Genomic DNA, 22,201 nt, shown 5'->3' on the forward strand with positions numbered 1-22,201 from the left:
TGATATATGATATATGATATATGATATATGATATATGATATATGATATGATATATGATATATGATATATGATATATGATATATGATATATGATATATGATATATGATATATGATATATGATATATGATATATGATATATGATATATGATATATGATATATGATATATGATATATGATATATGATATATGATATATGATATATGATATATGATATATGATATATGATATATGATACATGATATATAATATATGATATATGACAGTGAATTAATTGCATAAATAATTTCTAAAAATCGACATGATTAGTTCGTTAAATAATATATTTAGATTTAATACAATATCATAATGAACTGTAAATATTTTTATTGAGACTTTAAATATTTATATTTGTTTTCATTTCAAAGAAACTATCTTCGGATTTCACGATAATATCTACCTTTCAGATACTGCCGTATATATCTATAATGTAACTTGTAACAATGATAATTTGTTTATAGATGGGGTCGTGGACATCCTGAAGAATATACGGATGCTATGAATTTGGGTGAGGAGCGCTTTGATTCGATTGACTCTGATAAAAAACCAAGAGCTGGACAAATCTTATGGATTCGCGGCCTGACTCGTCTGCAAACTCAAGTAAGTTTTTGTTGTTAGTCCATTTTATATATATATATATATATATATATATATATATATATATATATATATATATATATATATATATATATATATATATATATATAGATATCTTAAACAGAAGAAACAAAGAAAAATTGAGTACTGAATTTATATATATATATATATATATATATATTTATATTTATATATATATCTATATCTATATATATATATATATATATATATATATATATATATATATATATATATATATATATATATATATATATATGTATTGTTTTGTGTTTCTTTTTGAGTTTCTTTTCTTTTTGTCATTATTATTTGTAAGCTATCATTTGATTTGAATTCATAACACAAATTTCAAATTAATAGTGGGAAGAAGAAGAAATGAAACAGCAATAATGGGAAAGGGTTAATAATTTTCCCCTGGCTGGCAGCAAACAAACAAAGTTAGTAGTGCAATGTTCTAAAATGCAGTTATCATATATATTTGTATTGCTTAGCAATTGATCAAAGTAAAAAGAGAATTAGGAACATTGGAAGGCTTAGCAATGTTGGAAGCCCTAATATTTTCAGATACTTATTTAGGACGTCAATACTTCAAGGACAAGGCCTGCACATCATATTTTTTGTGAAGATTAAATATTGAAAATCTATAATCAGCGCCTCATCAAAACCCCTATTTCTATAGCTGTTAAAGCAATATAGTTTGTGGATTTTGTACTTGTAAGCGTCGACTGCGTAAATCCAAAATAGATACTTGCATAAACAAGCGACTATTTTTTAGCCCTGAACCCATTGAAAATTTGAATTTTTTCGAAGATGTGTGTAACAGAAACAACAGGGCTTTGCCAAATGCCAGGATGTGTGTATGACGCTATCTCGCTTTGCAAATGTAATAAGAAAGGGTTTCCGATAGTCAAGCAATAGGTAATTGGTTAACTTTGGTGAAGATCGCATTGCCAATATCGATTATCAATACATTGATCAATATCAATGGCTTCTTTTTGAGATTAGTTTATCCGTTTACGTGCACCACAGAAAGAAGAGCATTAAGTAACAGTTTTTATCACATGATCTTTTTACCACTCATGTCTTGTCTCTATATACTAATTTCTGATTTCTAAATTTTTTTTTTAAATTGGTTGTTATTTTTTAACATTTATATAATTTCAATCATTTCGTGTTCCAAGTTTTGGTAAATCACTCTTTATATATTGCTCCAGTGCTAACAAGCTGTGACATACATTTCAATCGGACCAATTGTTCTCCTCTGAGATTGAGAAAATATGAAAACAAAATCAGAAATATTTTCAAATAGTCTAAACTGAAAGTCCAAATGCCCCTTGACCACACTGCGTAATTAATAGTAAAATTTAGGCGTTCCAATCAGTTGAAAAGCGATTGTTCGAGGAAATTTTGAATGGGATGCTGTCAAACTAGTATATATACATACATATATATATATGTATATATATGGATATGAGTAGCCAACATGCATATATAGTTTGTTTTTGTAGTTAAATATATTTAAAGTAGAAAACGATAAAAACAAATTAAAAAAAACCACATATCTGTCTAAGCTTTTGTTGTTCTTCTCATTTTACTCTGCCTACCTCTCCATCTCAGTCTCTCTCTCTCGATCTCTATATCGATCTCTATCTCTATCTCTTCCTCTGTCTTTGTCTCACCTGCTCTCTCTGGCTTTGCATTTTTTTGTATATCTTTAAAGCTTCGTGAAACTTTCAATCCATTCTTGTCTTTAAAATTTTGCTCTTCGAGTCTCTTATATCAAATCGTATTTGTGTCTAGATTTATAGGTTTACATGAATGCGTATTTCAATGTATATTATATATATATATATATATATATATATATTTGTGTTTATGTCTAGTGTGCGAGATCATGGATGCTTTCACCGGATCGTTTTACTTGTACCTTTTGTAATAACAATTTAAGCATTCAAATCCGAAAATTGATAACTTAATATACATATATGTATATAAAGAAAAATAAAAAAAAAATTAAAAACGTAAACCTAATTTACAAATAAAAACATATATCAGTTTTAATTTTTCGTCTTCTGAATTTCAATTTGCTAAGCTAAGTATAATGAATGAATTAATATAGGAGCTTTGTTCGCATATTAAATATCAAAAATGTATAAAACGTACGCAAAAAACATGAGATTTTGAATGCACAATTTCTGTAGGTCGGGTCACAGTTATATTTCGCGATAAACTATACTTCTTCCAGAAAAATTTCCCTCGCTTCCTTTTCTTCTTTCCTCGCTGCAAGTCGCGTTTTCTATTATAGAAATTATTAACTTATCTTTTAGACCCTGAATATTTTATATATATTTTTTGTTATTCTGTATTTCTTTTATATTTGCTTATAATTTTTAAATTACCTATTATATATTAAATACCAATCTCCAAAAACAATTTGGTTTTTATATACATATAAATCTGTATTGTTTTTCGAAACTTTAAATTTTTCTGTGACACTCGCATGCGAATTGTAATCCATACACGAAATCGTCCTTAGCTTCTTCTCTTCAGTGATTATAATATATAGAATACTACATACTTTAACGATACCTCAAAACTCTTTTTATCATATACATACTTCTCTATAAGAATACACTGTATACTGCATTCCCCTATATAGTATATATTGGACATGGCTTAGGTTATCCTATCTATTCCGGGTTAAGAAGAAACCATCTACAATGCACATATGGTACAAGCTTTTTAATGTAATACACGAATATATATATATATATATATATATATATATATATATATATATATATATATATATATATATATATATATATATATATGTATATATGTTCATGTAAATGCTTAGCTTTTAGGTACTCTATATAACATTATTCCTTTTATTCCCAAAATCAAAGGAGCTTTGCCATAAATATTTGGACAAGTACCTGAATAAAAATGATAATCTAAAGTCAGAATGTTTGAGTCGGGCGTGACCAACTGCGTAACATTCGTTCGCAGTCCAAAATCTGTTAAATGCAGTCGATTGCAAAATTCGATTCCAAAAAAATTTAAAAGTTTATCTTCGTCATATCAACACAATTCTGCACTAACTCAGTCGCCCAATTTAGAATTTCAAGTGTTAAAATTGCGTAGTATGTACAGTTTTCCCCAACTTCCCACGCCTTCATAGAATTTGATAATTAAATTTTTGTTCAAACTGTGGCGTAGGCTCCAACACTGCAAGATACCGTTGTTCCTTTGTTCAGTTTTTCCTCCTATAAGTAGAGAGGAAGTGCTCCGATCGACCAAATGAGGAAAAATATATTGACTACAAAAACAGATATTACGATAAGAAAACAGCAGAAGCAAGAACCACTAATTAACAATTACTACCATTGTATTCCCCTTTTATATGAAAAAAACGATTGAATATAACAATTTTATAATACTCTTTTCATTTTTTCGCTCTCCTTTTATTATATAATATATGCTTAAAACCAATTCTGAACGAACGAACGAATGATTGAATGAATAATTGACGTAAAACGCCATCGACATTACAAACAAAATCAAAAATATTATAAATTATAAATGAACAACAAAAAAATATGTATAAATATCCCAATCTATATAATATATAATATATCCATTTACATATATATATATACATATATATATATACATATATATATATATATATATATATATATATACATATATATATATATATATATATATATATATATGTTACTCGTAAACCTCAACTCTCACCTCCAGATTTCAGTGCCGGTAAGAAAAAGTGTATATTTCTTTAATTTATTGGCAACTAGACCGATGTTTTTGTCATATATATCCCAGCTTACATACCCGTATAACCCTAGCCCCACTAAACCCCATCCTAACCAAAAAACACAATTTAAACACACTTTTCACTTTACTCCTCCACTCCAAGATTTCTTTCTGTTGATCTGTTTTCATTTCTTTCAAATAGAATGCTACGCTATATGGTACTTACATATAAATATATATATATAATATATATATATATATATATATATATATATATATATATATATATATATATATATATATATATATATATATATATATATATATATATATATATATATATATTATTAGAGTCTGTACTACATTACAAGACTACCTGCTGAATTTTTTAGTTATATTCAACAGTTTAATTTCCAATGTTCTAATTTTATTTTAGTTGTTTGAATGTGTGTTTGTAGTGCTTAATGTCAATCGTATTTGATCTCATATCTTAACTATATACAAAATGTACATAAAGGAAGTGCACTCTCTATTCATTTTTTTCTTTTCGATCCTTTCGATCTGTTCGAACTTTTCACAACTTTCCAATCGAAACTGAAATAAGTAAATTCCCCTTGTTCGACTATTCGACATTGGTGGCATCTACTTATACATGAATGTATGTATGTATGTGCGTATGTGTGTGTATACATACTATATTTATATATATAGAATAAGCGTTGCGTTATGCTTATGCAACCTGGACAGAACTCGTTTCAGTCAACAATTTTATTTACAGTAAATAAGTCTTATGTTTTTAAACGAGGTCCGAACTGATTTTCTCGACCCATTTATATATATATATATATATATATATATATATATATATATATGCTCATTACCTTTAAGTTTCCAACTATCCTGTCTTTCCACAAACTACAATTTCATAATGTCACAGTTTGAAAGTCACTGCTTAGTCGCTATATATAAATATAGACAAATTGAGATAAGAATAGGCAACTCCAATAAGAGACATCGATAAGAATATCGACAACTATCGTATAAACTAGGGTCAGATCGTTGCGCAGTTATGGAATCCGTACATAATGTTTTAAGTATTATTTTGTTGCTAATTTTGATTAACTAATTTAATTGTCTCATCTGTTTATCCATCACGAAGACCGTTATTCAAAAATATATTTGTTTCTTTTTTTGTTTAGAATTAAGATTCCCATCTCATAAGTATATACATTTATTTTTATACTTAACAGATCTTTTCTAAAGGTTGAATTAATAATGTTCAGTTGTCCACTTTATTTTTGTTCGTTTTTCCTAATATTTTCTTTTAATTTTTTCTCTCTTCTGTTTGTCTGAAAAAGTAAAATATTTATCAAAATTGTCTTTCATATTCTATTGAAGGTCGCGCTCGTAATCGTGTCCTAAGTTAAATTTTATTTTTTTAGTTGTTTATTCAGATTTTACGTTCTAATTTCTTGTTTTTATTAATTTCTTTATTTTTATTTTCTTCAAACAAAATTTAATATTTTTTCTTTTTATTATATATTATTTCTTTTCATATCATTCTGATATATATTTATATATATATATATATATACTTAAATACATATTTATACATCTAATATTTTCAATAATTTTAGTGCTATTTTTATAGATAGATATATAAGAAATAATTATTTGTTTTTCTTCATTTCAATGTTATTTTCCCAGCCGATTTATGATTGGATGTTGAAATATGTTCATGTCTTTCTGTTTGATCTTCTTATCAGTCATTCTCTCTATTTAGATCTCTCTCACCTTGTCTCTCTCCCATTCTCTCTCTTCCTCTCTCTCTCCCTTTCCCGCTCTCAATCTCTCTCTGTATCTGTCTCTGTCTTTTGCTTTCTTTCTCCAAGTCTATTTTGGTTTAGTTTTTCTTTCTGTTTAGATTTGGATTTGTAAGCAAAAATAAAAACAGAATATTTGTTTTGAAGAGCATTGAGTCTTCGGCTTGGCCGAAGTGAGAAATAATTTACTTTCGTATTATTAGTTCAATATAAATAAACAAACAGACAACACCAACAATGCAAATTACACATACACACATACACACATACACACATACACAGAGAGCCATATTCGTTTATAAAAAGTTTTGAACTAGTTTTACTTTAATCAGTCTGATTTGATTTATCGACTATTTTACTTTGATGGCATACATAAACAAAAACAAATACACAATTTAGCTTCCAACTTGATTTAGTTATTACAAAAGTAATTATTAGATATTTGTTGTTGATTTTTGTAATTTTTAAGCCGGCGGAACCAATACGAGAGACTGAAGTGTAAATTGACAATTTGCAATAAATAAACATCAAGAACTTATGTATATTGTAATGATGTAATACTCATACACCCTCAACTATACCAACAAACACACACCAACACACACACACACCAACACACACACACCAACACACACACACACACACACACACACCAACACACACACACATGCTCCCAACAAAGTGCATAACCGAGAAAAAATGTTAATTGAAAGTATTTCTGTAATCAAAAAGAGAAGAAAAGAAAAGCCAAGAAATCCTAGGGCAGCACAAGTACAACACCCACACCCACACACACACAGAGATGTTTACGTACATTCAATCTATGTGCAACATGTATTCTAAGTAAATATTTCCCAATCAAATGGAACACGAGACAAACAGATTAACAAACAGATTAATTATATTAAGAATATTTGTAGTTAGAGCCAAAGTCTTAGCTACTTACATATGTATGTATGTATGCATGTATGTATGTATGCAAGTCAGAGACAATACGGATATGAAATACATCAATTATCATTAAAATATGTCCAATGTCAATTTTGTTTCAAATAGTTAAGAAAATAGAAAATAGTTCGTGATAACACTTAACTTAATAGCCAGATTATTTCGATGCCCGTAAATACCCCTATAATATAATATAATAATACCAAATAAATCAACTATTGTAAAAGAAACTTATTTACACAGAAGAACATATTTGGGGTGCAGTGGATCTGCTATATATGAATTAGTTATCCTTAACACACATACACACACAGCCACACCCAGACACACACACAGACAATCAAACAAACTAAAGAACAAAACCAAAAAGCAATAATTAAAGAAAAAATGAAATAAAAATGATTAGAAAAGCCACTTGAAATGCAGCTACAACAAAAACCAATACCAATACCAATACCAATAACAATACCGATGCCAATGAGAGGCATAGATTAGACAAGATACTGTATAATGTAGCTCCGATTGTTTGAATGGCGCTAAGACATGGTTATCGATAACTTCGGCCAATATTAATCATATATCGGCAACAAGAAACAGCAGCAAGAACAGCGTCAACTATCGAGATCTATTGAAATTAATATAATTACATCTATTAAAAATTCGAAAAGCAACAAGAACAACAAGAGCATCAACCAAACAAGGTCTTCTTCTTTCTGCTACTATCCACATATGTCTATGAAAATAATTATATTCTACAACTACAAGAACATCAACTACTACTACTACTATCTACTACTATTCTACTATTATCTACAACACTTCTAACGAGCATTGAAACGTATGTAACTTAAAATTTTCAATTCTGTCTTAAACCCCACCTCTCAAGGTAGTTAACAAATCAGCACGTAAATAAGTAAATACAATGCGTATGTACCAAATCAATATTGCCTTCATGCTACGCAAGTCAAAAACTTATATATATTTTTGTTTTTTGTTTTCATTATTTTTGACCTGTTTGAACGAATTTCATTTGCCCATAGTTTAGCAGTCTAAAATCTATTTACTTTTTTTAACACTAAATAATTAAGAAAGAAACATTTTGACTGTGGCATGAGCACAGTAACCACTTATATATACGTACTACGATCTCCTATACATGCATATATAACGCCTATATGCGAATGTAATAAGAGACCCCTATCTATTCTTGCTGCCTAAGTTTTATATGTATATTCCTCTGTGAGCACTCTGCGATATACATACATATCGAATAGATTTTTGTCGTGGCTCTGACGTTCCACTGCGACTTAGCTTTTCACATCCACGATCTATATTTAATAGGAATACACAACTATCAAGAAACAAAAACGAAAACGAAAATAATTTGAAAAGTTTTTAGCCCATTAACTAACACGCTAATGATTAATGATTAACGATTATCGATTTCCGATTGTAAGGGTAGCATTGCCAGATCATTCGATTGCAATTAGGTTAAGTTGAATTATTATTAGATCATCTCACAAATATCCAGCCACTCCGTACAGGAGCTGAAATATATATGAAATATATAGTGTATATGGTATATATCTTATATGGTCAGCATAAACCACTAGTCGTTGCAATACAAATCATTTAACATTTTCAGGACAATGTATGTTAGTCGAGTATGCCTGCGGCTGATTGAGATAATGTGTGTGTGTGCGTCTATATTTATTCTTCGTTAAGAGTTACTTAAGTTGAGTTTTTTTTTACTGAAACCAAACACAAAACAATCTTTGCTGTTGGTAAGAAATTAGCTAAAGTTAATTGTTTTTTGCTTGTATTTTTATTGTAGAAGCTTTGCATACATATAAGAGTCTATGAGTGTATGAGTGTATCAGTGTATGAGTGTGTGCTAGTCAGCACTTCAATCTAATCGATATTTGTGCCAACCACACATGTGTCGATGTACCGCTTGCCTGCCTTCGGACTAAGTGTAAATTAACATTATTTATTCAACTTTTAAAGTTTTTGCATTTTGTTTATTAAATGTCTCTGCACGTACAATATACCTCTAAATATCAGCATCACATGTATGCTTATTCATATGTGTATATAATGGCCGTATACATAAAAGACCTCCTAGATCTCTAATATATACAAAAAATAAATACAATTTTTAAACCTGTTTTCCTGTGTCTATTCTATAATGCCTAATTGCTTTCACTGCTATGCTTTTTTCTGATCTTATTTCTGCCTTTTCTGAATTTGAGTTTATACCTACTTAAATTGCAAATGTGGTTTTAATAATAACAATAACAAAATATAAATAGAACTGATAAATACTTGCCCTCGATTGTGTCCGAGTGTTGAATTGGCTTTCGTCCGTTAAGAATTATTTAAACCTATAGAGACGTCGACTGTAAGCTGCATGCTATGAAACGGCAACCAACCCCGCCTCTTCCCCGCTGGAAGCCACATTTGAGCTGTGTTTTTGTTTTATTACTTGTTAATGTTTCGTTGAGTTTCGCTGATTTGGTTTTTTGATGTGAACGTACTAACAAGTGTATGCGTGCTACATACATACATACTTCATGCATTAGTGTGCATATGCATGTCTATGTATATGTCGATATACAGAGACTTACGTGCATGATACGCATGTATGTGTGTGTGTGTGTGTGTGTGTGTGTGTGTGCGTGCGTGCGTGCGTGCGTGCGTGCGTGCACATGCAAATGTACTAAATGCAAATGTTTGTAGTCTGTAAATATTGAGCCCTTACATTAATTATGCTTATTGTTTTATGTGATTATGTTATTATGTTTCTGTTCGTTTGTTGTCTAATTTCGTTTGGTTTCAGTTGCGCGTGATTCGTGCATTCCGCTCGACCCTGGAAGATCTAAACGAACGGCGCTCAATGCACAGTTTGCATAGCTTGCGTAGCCCCCGGCCGGGAATGCCTACTGGCAGTGGTGTACACCCGCTCTACAATTTAAATCTATTGAGCCCCAATTATAGCAGCAAGCAGCAGCAACAGCAGCAACAACAGCAACAGCAGCATCATCAGCAGCAACAACCGCAGCATGCAACTCTGCCTTCCGATATATCGTACATTGACGAAGATCCACAACAACAGCAGCAGCAACAGCAACGCACTTTACAAAATGGATCAACATCCACATCTGACACACACCCATCGCATTTACCATCTACTCACTCGTCTGTTCGCTCGGGTGGCAGTGGCTTCTCTGACGTTGTCCATAGTCTGCAGCAGGCTAAACATGGGCAGAACGAAACACGAATTTAAGTCACATTTAAGTCACAGCCAGACAGACAGCCAGACCCTTCATATGCCAAAAAAAAAAACAGATTTTAATAATTGACATAGACGTACAGACTCTGTATGAATGCGTATCTGCACATCAGTGCTGTCAACTATGCTGTGATAAATAATGCCTTTGCAAGCTGCTAGCAAAGATGGAAAACAAATGCAAAGATGCAAACGGAGACCCCAAATATATTGTTAATTATTCTTCTGTTCTGTTTACCATTCTTTCGAATTCAAAATAGCAAAATGCAGCAACCAGGCAACCAAGCAACCAACAATTGTCGGGTGCAACAGGATCAAAATCGATTTACTTCCGCACAGAAACCGGCGAGATTGGCAGCACTGATGAGATCGTATATTCACATTCCGCGCCCTTTACACATATCATAATGAGATTCACTTCATGCATTCGAGTGTACATGTACATACACGCAGTCATTGACACACACACACACACACACACACACACACATATATATATCTATATATATATATCTATATATATATATATATAATATTTATATATACATACACACACACACACTCATACACATAGATATCGATATTGATATGTATAACGTGTTTGCCGTATCCCGATAATTATCTACTGTACTAAGAAACCTAATTAACGCTTAGCAAATGTTATTTAAACGCATGATTTTGTATTCTTTTTAATTTTTGTATAAATTAATATTACACTCTTGTGGTACGCGTATTACTAACTATATGAGAAATCAAAAAAAAAAAAAAAAACAAACAATTGTTCATAATTTTTGCTTTTTTTGCCTGTTTTTGAATGCGATTGCATTTGTGGTTGCGACTGCGATTGTGTGCGTATGTGTGAATGAACGTTGAAGGATCAGACACAAAATGCTTAAACACATTTGATCCAAAAATGAGAAAACCGAGTATTCTAGGGTGGATGTGGAATCCGAAGTTAATGTGGCAAGTACTTAACCCAACTCCATTATAAGTTAATATGTATTTGTATGTATAGCAAATGTATTATTTAAGTGAATATTTGACGATCTAGACATGAATGAATTGAACCACTATGAGAGTAGAGAAACATACAAAATAATACCTAACTATCATTATAATTAAGGTCACACTTCATACGTACAAGCGACCCATAGATAGATTTTTCAAAATCTTACTAAGGCTCACCAATACAATGACGCTCTCTATTGTTGTATGTACATGTTATTCATTGCCAGTTCTCTTCATTATTTTCTTTTCATTTATAATATTCAGTTTGATAATCATCGTATATGTTTTTATGATCTTACCTATTTAAGTTATGTACTCATAACATCCATTGGAATTCATGGTCCTGATTTTGTATCCACATCGATAAGCTATTTAAATCATCGAGGCATATATGTACATACATACACTTCTTACATACATACATGGGAAATAAGCATTCGATATTTATGTTTTGAGAGTGGCATTTCAAAGATGTTATCGGCCGATATACTTGCAATAGCATAGGCTTAGGTATGGAATGTAGCCATACAGTACAATACAATAAATACAATACAAACCTACACACCCATATATAAATGTATAGACATAGATACATACATGTGTACCTAATTCCAAATGGTATTTTGTTATCCGACATATTATTCATTACATATTCATAATTGTTTGATTTTTACAGTCCCAGTTGATGTATCCAAACACAAACATACATACATAACTACTTATACGCGCAGACACACACACATACCCTTTATTACCCTTAATCCAAGCCAATATATATATATATATATATATATATATATATATATATATATATATATATATATATATATATATATATATATATATATATATACCTATCTTAATACTATACTATACTATACTATACTATTATTCTAATGAAATTGATTAATAACGCTTATTCTTAATATATGTATATACTGGCGCACATACATTACACACACACAGTCACAATGGGTTGCGTACAGCAGTCTGTCGACTCAGCAGTGTGGCGTGGCCATATTGGGAAATTGATCGTCTGAAGGTATTGTGCTCGCTCTGGTCGAGTGCGCGCCAAATTTTAAATGTGAAATTGAAATCGGAAAAATGCCGCCCGCATTTTGTGACTGATGCAAGAACAGCTCTTTGCGCAACCTATATTGTGACTTAATGTGAACAAAACTTTTGATGTATGTATGGCCGTATATATATTTATTTATATAGGATGCATATACATACATATATACACTTATATGTGTGTATTAAATCCATGCAGTATCTTTTATGGCAACCACACTTAACTGACTTCAACCTGTATATTTCTTTTCCCACTTATTGTTTTCCTTTTTACTTTTTCTCTTCAATTTTAAAGGTAATAGGCGGCGAGTTGCAAGAACGCTTGATACCGGTTCCCTATAGCAAGAGCAACACTGATCAAGCTGTAAGCCCTTCTTTATTTTTATCTAAATTTATGTACACAACGCCAAGACCATGCAAAGACTAAAACATCAATTTCACCAAAAACAAGAGCGGTTTCAAGTTAGTTTCGTCCGATTCGAAGACACTGAAGATATTAAAGCAGTCAGCTTTCGATAGCTGCTCCGTATGTTATGAGCGATTCATCGTTCAAGCACTGCACGGATATCCGTATTGTCTGCTTGCCTTAGAATGGCAATCGACAGAAGTTTAAAGATTTTACCTGTAAAGTTATTAAGCAAGAAAAAATAATTTCCTAACTGATATAACGACAAAAAATGATTTGTTTGGTGATAGTTGACAAAGTGTAGAAGTTCGGCCGTGCCGAAGGTCCTTTTAATGTTTTCATGATCATCCGCATTGGATGCCCTGATTTATCTAAGAATCGCTCGTCACTGGCATAGCATGGCCTGGCATGGCATGGCACGGCATGACATGGCATAGGATTGGACACCATAATGGATCCCGTCTGTATCTTCGCATTGCATGCTCTTACAATTAAATGAAATGGTGTGCCAATCCTGCAGCTAAGCTATTCGACTAGCTTTAAAACCAGTTTTCTTTTGATGCATTTTTAATGTATTCTACTCGAATGTTACTGTTGGCAATGTAATTTCAACCATTTTGATTTTATTTTTCGAATTATTCTGCTGGCTACTGCATGTATTAATTTTTTCATTCACTCACTCCCTCTTCGCTTGTATTGTATGTACATATGTGCTTAAACATATCCCAAACTGTGCAGAGTTTACTCTGTGGCTCTATGTCCGTCACACACACACACGCTGACACACTGACACGTGTATATATGTATGTGTATATATGAACATATGCACGTATATCAATATATATAGCCTGCAAAAGCGATCGCCTCAAACGATAGTTTTTGATAGTCATGCAGCTTTAATACACAAGCAAACGGACACACGCCAATACACACCCAAAAACACACGTACACCCATTGCTGTGTTTATGTTACATTTCTGGTTTCCATTTTTTGGTTTTTATACAAATATATATAAATATATATATGTATTAAAAGACTATATACATATATGTTACGTGTTTTGCATATGATTTTTTCAGTTGAATGACAACTAAAAAATAATAAAAAAATAGTAGTATTCTTTCTTATACTGTTGTTTCCTGTCTATCTTGTCACTGTTCTCGGTGTTGTTCTTTTCTTTCTAATTGACTTGTGCTTAGATTCGTGTGGTGAACGCCTTCCGGCAAGGTCTTGACGCCCGCTACGGTGAGCACACCAACACTTCGCTGGCAGAGGTGCTGCGCAAGCAGACTTCGCTGAGCAAACGCCTGTCGGAGACATCTTCCATTGATTATGCCGATAACATACCCGATGAGCTGACCATACCCGAAATCGACGTTGAGCGGTTATCATCGCACAGTCACACCGAGACTGCTGTTTAGATGGCAAAACGACAACTGTTGCACTAACCGTTACCGTTACAGCCACACTAATACAGTCATCCAATTGCCTACCAATCATACACACACTTATACCCACATGAGCATACACATATGTTGCATACACTCGTAAATAAATTCATCATTGAGCATACAAATTAACATCTTTAAAGCAACAGATATAATGAAAATACTTACAGCTAAAACAAACAAAAAATAAAAATAAGTACAATTTGTGCACACATTATGGTTTAGTAAGCGAACTAGACATTTTGGGAGTACAATTGGTCAGGTTTGAGAGCTCCAAGACAAGACAGCGTCAGCATTAGCAGCAACAAGAACATGTTTCATCCGATAACAGCGCTCGACAACTGCCACAATAACTTTGGAATTCAGCATATGATGTAACACGCCGCACTGTACTAATTCATAGTGGAATATTCGTATACATATTTATTAATGATACAATAAAGAAGTAAATACACACTCATACAAATACACATACACACACACACACATATATATATATATATATATATATATATATATATATATATATATATATATATATTATATATATATATAAATACATACATACATACAAATGTAAGCAACAAAACTAAATTCGAGTGGCCTAAAAATACTGAAAGTTTAATAACTTATACATTATCCATACATACATACACACTATGCACACAAACATATGTATGTATATGTGTGCGTACATAATGTAACATTGCCATTACACATTACACACCCGACTCCCCAGCCCACGACCCACACAACAGATAGACGATTGAAAAAAACCAAGTGCGTTAAAGCCATGTCGCCTAAAATTAAGTCATTAATATTATTATTACATACATATAACGAATAAATGATCAAAAACGAAACAGCCTTGCTTGTATTATTTAATGGAATTATCCCAACGGGAACAACAGCAACATGCATTCGCAAGTGCTTGCCCTTAACCATAGCAATGCTCCTTACATCAACAGAATTGAACATATGTATGTATATACATTTTGAGTAAGTAAAAACAGCCATGACTACGGTTAAGAGACTTAGTAGGTTGCGCAACTGTTAACTAACAGTTCTGCTGGTCCCGTCACAGTTTCGATTTATGTTATGCTAAAAATGCTGCACATCATGTTTTTGGCAACTAATGGTTATGGATAGTGGTAACTCATCCATATTGAGTACAATGGTAGAAAGAAGTTCTAGAAATCCCGTCATGTGTTGCATGGTGAATGGTATAACTTAACATTTCTATTGAATTAACAGTAAATTGTACAATTAGCCTTAGCTTAAATCTTATATACAAATTATGCATTAGCCATAGAAAGTCTACTTAGGCTATAATATAGTTAGGCTAGGCAACTAATGCTATTGCCAGTGCTAATGTTGATGGCCGAATGTGATCACCAGTGGCAGCAAAGCTCCGCAAATCATGATTATTAGCTCACTGTACCGCAGACCTTGACTGACTGTGGGCAAGTCACAAGGAGCGGGTGACTCTCGAGATTCCTCTAGCATATGGTATTCGTGTTGGCCCTTACGATGAAGATTGCTGTTGTGCCCGCCTTGCATCAGTTCGGGCAATACGTGCACCGTTGCCACATACAAAAAGGTGCCAGCAGAGAAGAGCATCGCGATTCCAGTGGCATTCACAGAATTAAGTGTCTCCTTTTGCTCCTGCCCTATGCCAAAATAGGTGAGCAGCGTTAGCAGTGGAGCTGATAATGAGAATATGCCCAGATGCTTTCGAATTTGCTGTCGTTCCACTTTGTCGTGCAGCAAAAAACTAACCAAGCCGAATGCAGCTGGCGCCTTATGCAGCATTATGGCTAGGAAAACAATTATTTCAACATCCTGGTGACTGGTGGTTGCAGCAGCACCTAACGCCACCCCATCAGCTGAAAACGTCAAAGGTCAGAGGAAAGGGGTCAATTATAAAATATTTGATAGCACCTGCTGCGTGCACCACTAATCCGAGAGTAGCCGTAATATTTTTCTCATTTTCGTTGCCTTTGCTGCTTTTACGTTGAGAAACTTGATCCACGAGCATCATAAAAACAAAGCCCAACACCAGAGATAATCCAATTGTACGCGAATAGTCGTGTGCCTTGTGTGTCTCATTCACGCCGGCTGCATTAAGTTTCGCTACATCATCCATTGGTGCAGCTGCTGCTGCTGGGGCTTGTGGTCCATTACTGTCCATATATAAAGATCGAATGCCTTCTGGTATAATTACTGTTAAAGCAGTGCCAACTAACAAGCCAGCGCCGAGTACTGTAACGAATTTCAGTTTTTCCTGAATTGACAATGTAATCAATGTTTTTGATATAATCTGGCTTGAAATATCATATCTGGCAATATGTATATACCTCACTTAATTTCATAACAAGGGGTATGCTTCCTGCTAGATAGGATCCAACTAGCATCACAATTACCAATAAAATTAATATAATTGTTTCTTCAGTCATTTTGCACTCTCTGTTTTATGTTTGCCAACTCAACTATTTGTTTTTCTTTTAAGACAGTATATTTTCAAATGAAACTATTAGTATTTTATTGTTTATAACATGCAGTCACTTTTAAAATCGGTATTTTCACAATGAAAATATAGTATTTTATTTCCGACATTCCAACGAAAACCACATTGGTGTGTACTTAAATGAACACAGAAAAAAAAATAAATTAAAATAAAATTAAGAAATTTAATGCACTATTATATATTTACTGAAAAAAATTAGAATTTATTAAATACGCTGAAAACATTCAGTAAGTGCAGAGACTTTTCCCGACATTTCACTTTGTCATCGCTAAAATGAATGTGCCGTATTATTTACAATCGATGTCTATGAATAGTAGATTTAAACACCATTATCGTTAATGTTATCGATGTTTTTTCAACTTTCTGACAAAAAAAAATTAGCAGTCGATTTTAAAAGGCAGTGTTTACCCCAATCCTTGGTAATAAGGTGAAAATTTTGCGCGGATCTGTAAGTTTCAACATGTGCAAAAATATATATATTTCAATATATGTATATATCTATCTATCTATAAGTAAAATATATATTCCTGTTAAGTGTGTTTGTGTGTGCGTAAGTAAATGATTAGCTATTTATTTACATTTTAAGTTGTTCGCAAACAACTTTAAATGTTGGTTAAGAAACTTTGCAAATATCTAAAATTGCAGACGTATGTTAAATTTTTGCTAAAAGAGTCGGTCCATACGTTTTTAAATATATAAGCATACATATGCACATATCTACACACATGCATACTTTTTTTGCAGTTCACTATCTGCACGTACATAAATACGTATATAAACATCAATTCATTTATTTCGATAACAATAATAATGATAATTATCAAAAATGTTTTACATGAATTTACAAATAGAGCGTATATATTTATATGTATATTTACCATTATTTTCTTTTGTAGTTGAATTACAATGGGTAATTGTCTGAAAATTAACAGTTCCGATGATATTTCCCTACTGCGAGGCAGCGACAGTTTTATCGGTCAGGATGGCGGTCCAATGCCAATTTATCAGGTATGATCTTGATGATGTTGATGTTGATGATAACAATTTTTTAATTTTTGCCTGCAGCATGAGCCCATAACCCAAATGTTTTACCCGGCCTCATCTAGCAGCCCAGGGGCTGTTGCTGCTGCTAGTGGTACCAGCAGTCACTTGCCAGAGGAAGATCAGATAAAAATAGCAAAGCGCATTGGACTCGTTCAACATCTGCCCATTGGCAGCTACGATGGAAACTCGAAGAAGGCACGCGAATGTGTAATTTGCATGGTGGAGTTTTGTGTAGACGAGGCTGTGCGCTATCTGCCTTGTATGCACATCTATCATGTCCACTGCATCGACGACTGGTTAATCCGGAGCCTCACCTGTCCCAGTTGCCTGGAGCCAGTAGATGCGGCGTTATTAACTAGCTATGAAACAACATAGCCTACTCAACACTATTAAGAAATACAAGGTTTTTTTTAAGCGTGAGAACTATATAATTGTTCTGAAAAAAATCAACAACTGTTAACATAGCGCCAGACCGTATATTATACCGTCACACTCGTGTCTTTCGAAAAAATGTCAAAAATAGCGGATCTGTTCTTAGTGCAACCTACAGACAACAGTCACGTGACACTTACAAGTTAATCGAATTAGAGGTCACCAAAGTTTGTGTTTCCTTTAAAAAGGATGGCAACCAGACTGCGCGAGCAGTTAGCGGTTAGCTATTGCTTTTAATAGGGGGAGGGAGGGGGTTATATTATTCTTATTCTAATATATTCTGTTTGCAATCAGGTTTTAGTTGTTTAATTTTTGATTAGCCTTGATTTTAATTTGACAAACATGTATTTATGAAAAATAATATCAGTGATAAAATCGGTGTACATATATAATTCAATAATTGTTCATATGTATAATTCAATAATTGTGTAAACCTTCTATACAATGTAGATATAACTTATACATTAATAAATATATAAATCCTTTACGTATTGAAAATAATTTGTAATTTAATTAAAACAAAATTGAGTATTTTATTTTGCATTGTCTGTCGAACCGCTCATCTCTATATGTGACGATTCTCTATGCATACATGGTAGCACCTAATCGTGTCACAACAACAATAATCGCATAAGAAGCGAACAATCGTATGTTCTTCGTGTATTTCGTTTCTCATCACTCTCTGCGGTGCATTTTAACAGTTTCTTATTTAGCGAAATAGAGTTATTTGCCTTTTTTCTCATATTCACGCTTTTGTGTTTAAGGGCTTTATCAGTGCCGACGGACAAAGTAAGCATAATATTTGAAACGAATAGTTCTATCCCAGAATAGTTAAAGCAGGACTTGATTTTTTTTTTAATTCAGCAGTTTATATATTTTTTTTAATTGTTTATCTGGATCCGTTGAGATGGTAAAAAGTCCCCATTTACAAAATGGTTATTGCCCTCTTGCTTTCAGTTTGTAAAATGCGCAAGCATTAATATGACTCAAATAACGCTTAGCAGACGTTATTCATAGGCTGAGGAGGTATTAAATAATTCTCATGTAAAAATGTATAACAAAATAGGCTCCTATAATCTGAACAAACTGAGAAGATTGAAGGCAGTCAGTCTCGCCATGTGTATCTACATTTAAATATAGTCAATTAGCCAAAATGTTGTTTTTAGTTGCATTTTATTGTAACGACTTTTGTATAGGGATATATATTTATATATATGTGTGTAACATGTCAGCAATCGGTTCTTTTAGTCATCAAAACTAGATGAAAGCAAGAAATTAGCAGCAAGCTCCTCATCCTTTTCACATGCAAAGTAGGCTTGCAAAACAAGCGCTTCCGGGAATCCAAGCGCCTTAAGCTGGAAGAATTGTGTTAAGATTGTAAATCAATGAAAAATGAATTATTAGAATACACTAAGCTGCAACACAGTGTGAAAATAAGAAACACACAGATAGATTAAATATACAGAAGAAGAAACTATTGTGCATCGTAGTCACATTTGCCTCTTTTTAGTTAATACTACGTACCCGCTCTATAGCGTCTTGATCTTGTGGTGTTAGACGAATAGTTGCCAGGTTTTCGGTTTGTACATTTCTTCCCGTGGCAACCGAATCATCGCCATCAGCGGCAATTGCAATTGAATGGTTATCGGAGCCAGCAGCAGAGCGTTGACCTTCTGCAGTTGCCTCTTGGCTGGGGTTGGTTGCGGTTGAGCTCTCCGTTCGTCTTGGATTCGATGACTGTGTTCGACCACAGTCACGCCCGCCCGCCTCGTCGTCAAGGGGCTGATTCAACATATTTAGAAACGCATCTTGGTTCTCAGAAATAAGTTGTAGAAGAGCTGGGTTTGTTTGACCAATCTAAGGTAAAAAAAAAAAATAAAAAATAAATCGCAATTGAAAGTTTCTGATATTTGTGTGTGTCACCTACCTGTTGCAGAACAGCATGTAAAAGGTGTGGATTTTGGTATATTAAAGAGCGCATCTGTAGGAATTGCGGTTGACTGCGTAGAAACTCGAATGGATCTAGAATATAAGATCATATAATTTATTATATTGTATATGTAGATGTATTTATATATTTACCAGCTGGCGATTCAGCCGGCAAATCACTTGCACCACCCTGAAGAAGATTCCTTTCCACTCTGGCAGGTTCTTCCTCATCACCTGGATTAAATAAGTTCTCATCCTGTGGTATGCCGTTAATTAAATATTCGACAGCACGTTCGGGATTATTAAAGCTGGCTGCCATTGCTCGTTCAACTTGCTCCCGGGGATAGCCCATTTCGACCATTGAGGCAACAGTGCGGTTGAACTCTTCGCCCATTAGTAAGTTGGACTCGGCGCGTGTTTGTAGTGAGGCATTTGCTAGTTCACCAACTAAATCAATGCTTGAATAATCAGTTGTGGCAGCCGTCGAAACAGCTGAAATCGGAACTGAAGCGGCAGTCGGTATTTGAGTTGTGGTTGAAGGTCCAACTTCGGTGCTTTCTATCTCGACTCCTACAATGTCACTTGTCATTTTATTAGTCTTTATTCCCATCTCAGTTGAGGATGCACTTGTGTTCTGCAGAGCAGGTTTCTTATCTATTTTGATATTTGATGAGCTTTCCATTTGCTCATTGGACTGCTTGCGCTGTTCATCGGTATTTGTTTGGATGCTGCTGCTACTACTAGCTCCGCTTATGTCGCGACTGAGCATTACTACGATGAACTTTTTTTCATCCACTTTATATGAACTAATTGTTCGCTCATCTGTTAGTATGACACCTTAAAAAAATACATACATATATATAATTGTATGTCCATTAGTTAGCGTCAACAAACTAGTTAGTTAGATTTTCATACCAGCATAAATCAATTTTTGCTTCTCCACAAAATATTCTGTACCACGTTCATTAAAAATTTGTTTTTTAAGCTCCAAAACCTATAGAGGAGACATTAATACAATTGTATATATGCACATGTGTATGTACGTATATATGGTCGGACAATTGATTCGTGTGCGAAGAAAAAATGCAATTTACCGTTTTCTCGGGATCAAAGTCAATTGTGAACGTTTGCTGCTGAAGATTCTTTACTGTAATAATCATTTTCTAAATGTTTTTTTATTTTAGATTAAATTGTTATTTTTAATTTTCGCCTTGCTCTCTTTTTCTCACAAAAATGTTTGTCATCGACACTAGGGATGGCCTAAAATATAATATCGAATATCAAATAAACCGATAATATCGAGAATGTCACATATATAAATTTAAAAAAAATATATTTGACGGATGTCCTTAAGATATGAAAGGAATCGCTAATAACTGTCATGTTTACTAACATATGATTATATTGACCATCCCTGTTAGTAGAAAAATATCGTATTCCTTTAACTCTGGCAGTACTGATGTTACTAACTGCAGTTTAAATACTAAACTATATTTGTACCTCAAATATATTGTCCCTTTAAATAAGAAAATACTGATTTTAATTACATATTTGGAATATATTAATATAAAAACATATTTAATTAATAAAGTAGGTATTCATTAATTTAGTAATTTGTATAAATCTGAAAATACTGATTTTACTTACAAATTTGTAATATATTAATATACAAATATATTTAGTTAAAAAAGTAAGTATTAATTTATTTATTTATTATTTGGTATTTTTATTTATAAATAAGATTACAAAAAATAACAGCCTGGTCACACTCAAGTAACTATCAGTTGGTTATGCTAATTAACTGTTAAAGCGAGTTTTTTGGCGCGCATGCGCCAATTT

General features: G+C 32.8%; 4 protein-coding genes across 16 annotated transcripts in view; 2 read left to right on the plus strand and 2 right to left on the minus strand.

Annotated features, from left to right (window-relative positions):
* The window catches only part of LOC111593718 (plasma membrane calcium-transporting ATPase 1), a 29,492-nt gene extending 14,582 nt beyond the window's left edge, over nt 1-14,910 (plus strand). For 6 of the 13 annotated variants that reach the window (XM_030223961.1, XM_030223960.1, XM_030223965.1 and 3 more), the window contains 3 exons: nt 498-636; nt 4,423-4,434; nt 10,045-10,551. In XM_030223961.1, coding sequence (XP_030079821.1) covers nt 498-636; nt 4,423-4,434; nt 10,045-10,491 — 598 coding nt within the window. In that variant the 3' untranslated portion in view covers nt 10,492-10,551. Of the gene's footprint in view, nt 1-497; nt 637-4,422; nt 4,435-6,726; nt 6,999-10,044; nt 10,552-12,871; nt 12,941-14,181 lie in introns of those variants that run through there. The other 7 variants (XM_030223967.1, XM_030223968.1, XM_030223966.1 and 4 more) reach the window with 6 other exon arrangements.
* Nucleotides 14,911-14,975: 65 nt separating this feature from the next.
* Nucleotides 14,976-16,940, minus strand: LOC111593710 (zinc transporter ZIP9). The gene is made up of 3 exons (XM_023306673.1): nt 16,788-16,940; nt 16,372-16,714; nt 14,976-16,316 (listed from the first exon to the last, which is right to left on the minus strand). The coding sequence occupies exons 1-3, from the start codon at nt 16,884-16,886 to the stop codon at nt 15,799-15,801; spliced, it is 960 nt and encodes a 319-aa protein (XP_023162441.1). The 5' UTR covers nt 16,887-16,940; the 3' UTR covers nt 14,976-15,798.
* A 367-nt stretch (nt 16,941-17,307) lies between these two features.
* Nucleotides 17,308-18,521, plus strand: LOC111593712 (RING finger protein 11). The gene is made up of 3 exons (XM_023306677.1): nt 17,308-17,405; nt 17,854-17,965; nt 18,023-18,521. Exons 2-3 carry the CDS (start codon nt 17,864-17,866, stop codon nt 18,374-18,376), a joined length of 456 nt encoding a protein of 151 aa, XP_023162445.1. The 5' UTR covers nt 17,308-17,405; nt 17,854-17,863; the 3' UTR covers nt 18,377-18,521.
* Nucleotides 18,522-19,589: 1,068 nt separating this feature from the next.
* On the minus strand, nt 19,590-21,631 carry LOC111593709 (UV excision repair protein RAD23 homolog B). The gene is made up of 6 exons (XM_023306672.2): nt 21,457-21,631; nt 21,278-21,356; nt 20,516-21,199; nt 20,361-20,455; nt 19,958-20,290; nt 19,590-19,788 (listed from the first exon to the last, which is right to left on the minus strand). The coding sequence occupies exons 1-6, from the start codon at nt 21,520-21,522 to the stop codon at nt 19,678-19,680; spliced, it is 1,368 nt and encodes a 455-aa protein (XP_023162440.1). The 5' UTR covers nt 21,523-21,631; the 3' UTR covers nt 19,590-19,677.
* Nucleotides 21,632-22,201: the final 570 nt, after the last annotated feature.

This window comes from Drosophila hydei, unplaced genomic scaffold (genome assembly GCF_003285905.1).
Source record: "Drosophila hydei strain 15085-1641.00,03,60 unplaced genomic scaffold, DhydRS2 tig00000330-arrow-arrow-pilon, whole genome shotgun sequence".
Lineage (NCBI taxonomy): Eukaryota > Metazoa > Arthropoda > Insecta > Diptera > Drosophilidae > Drosophila > Drosophila hydei.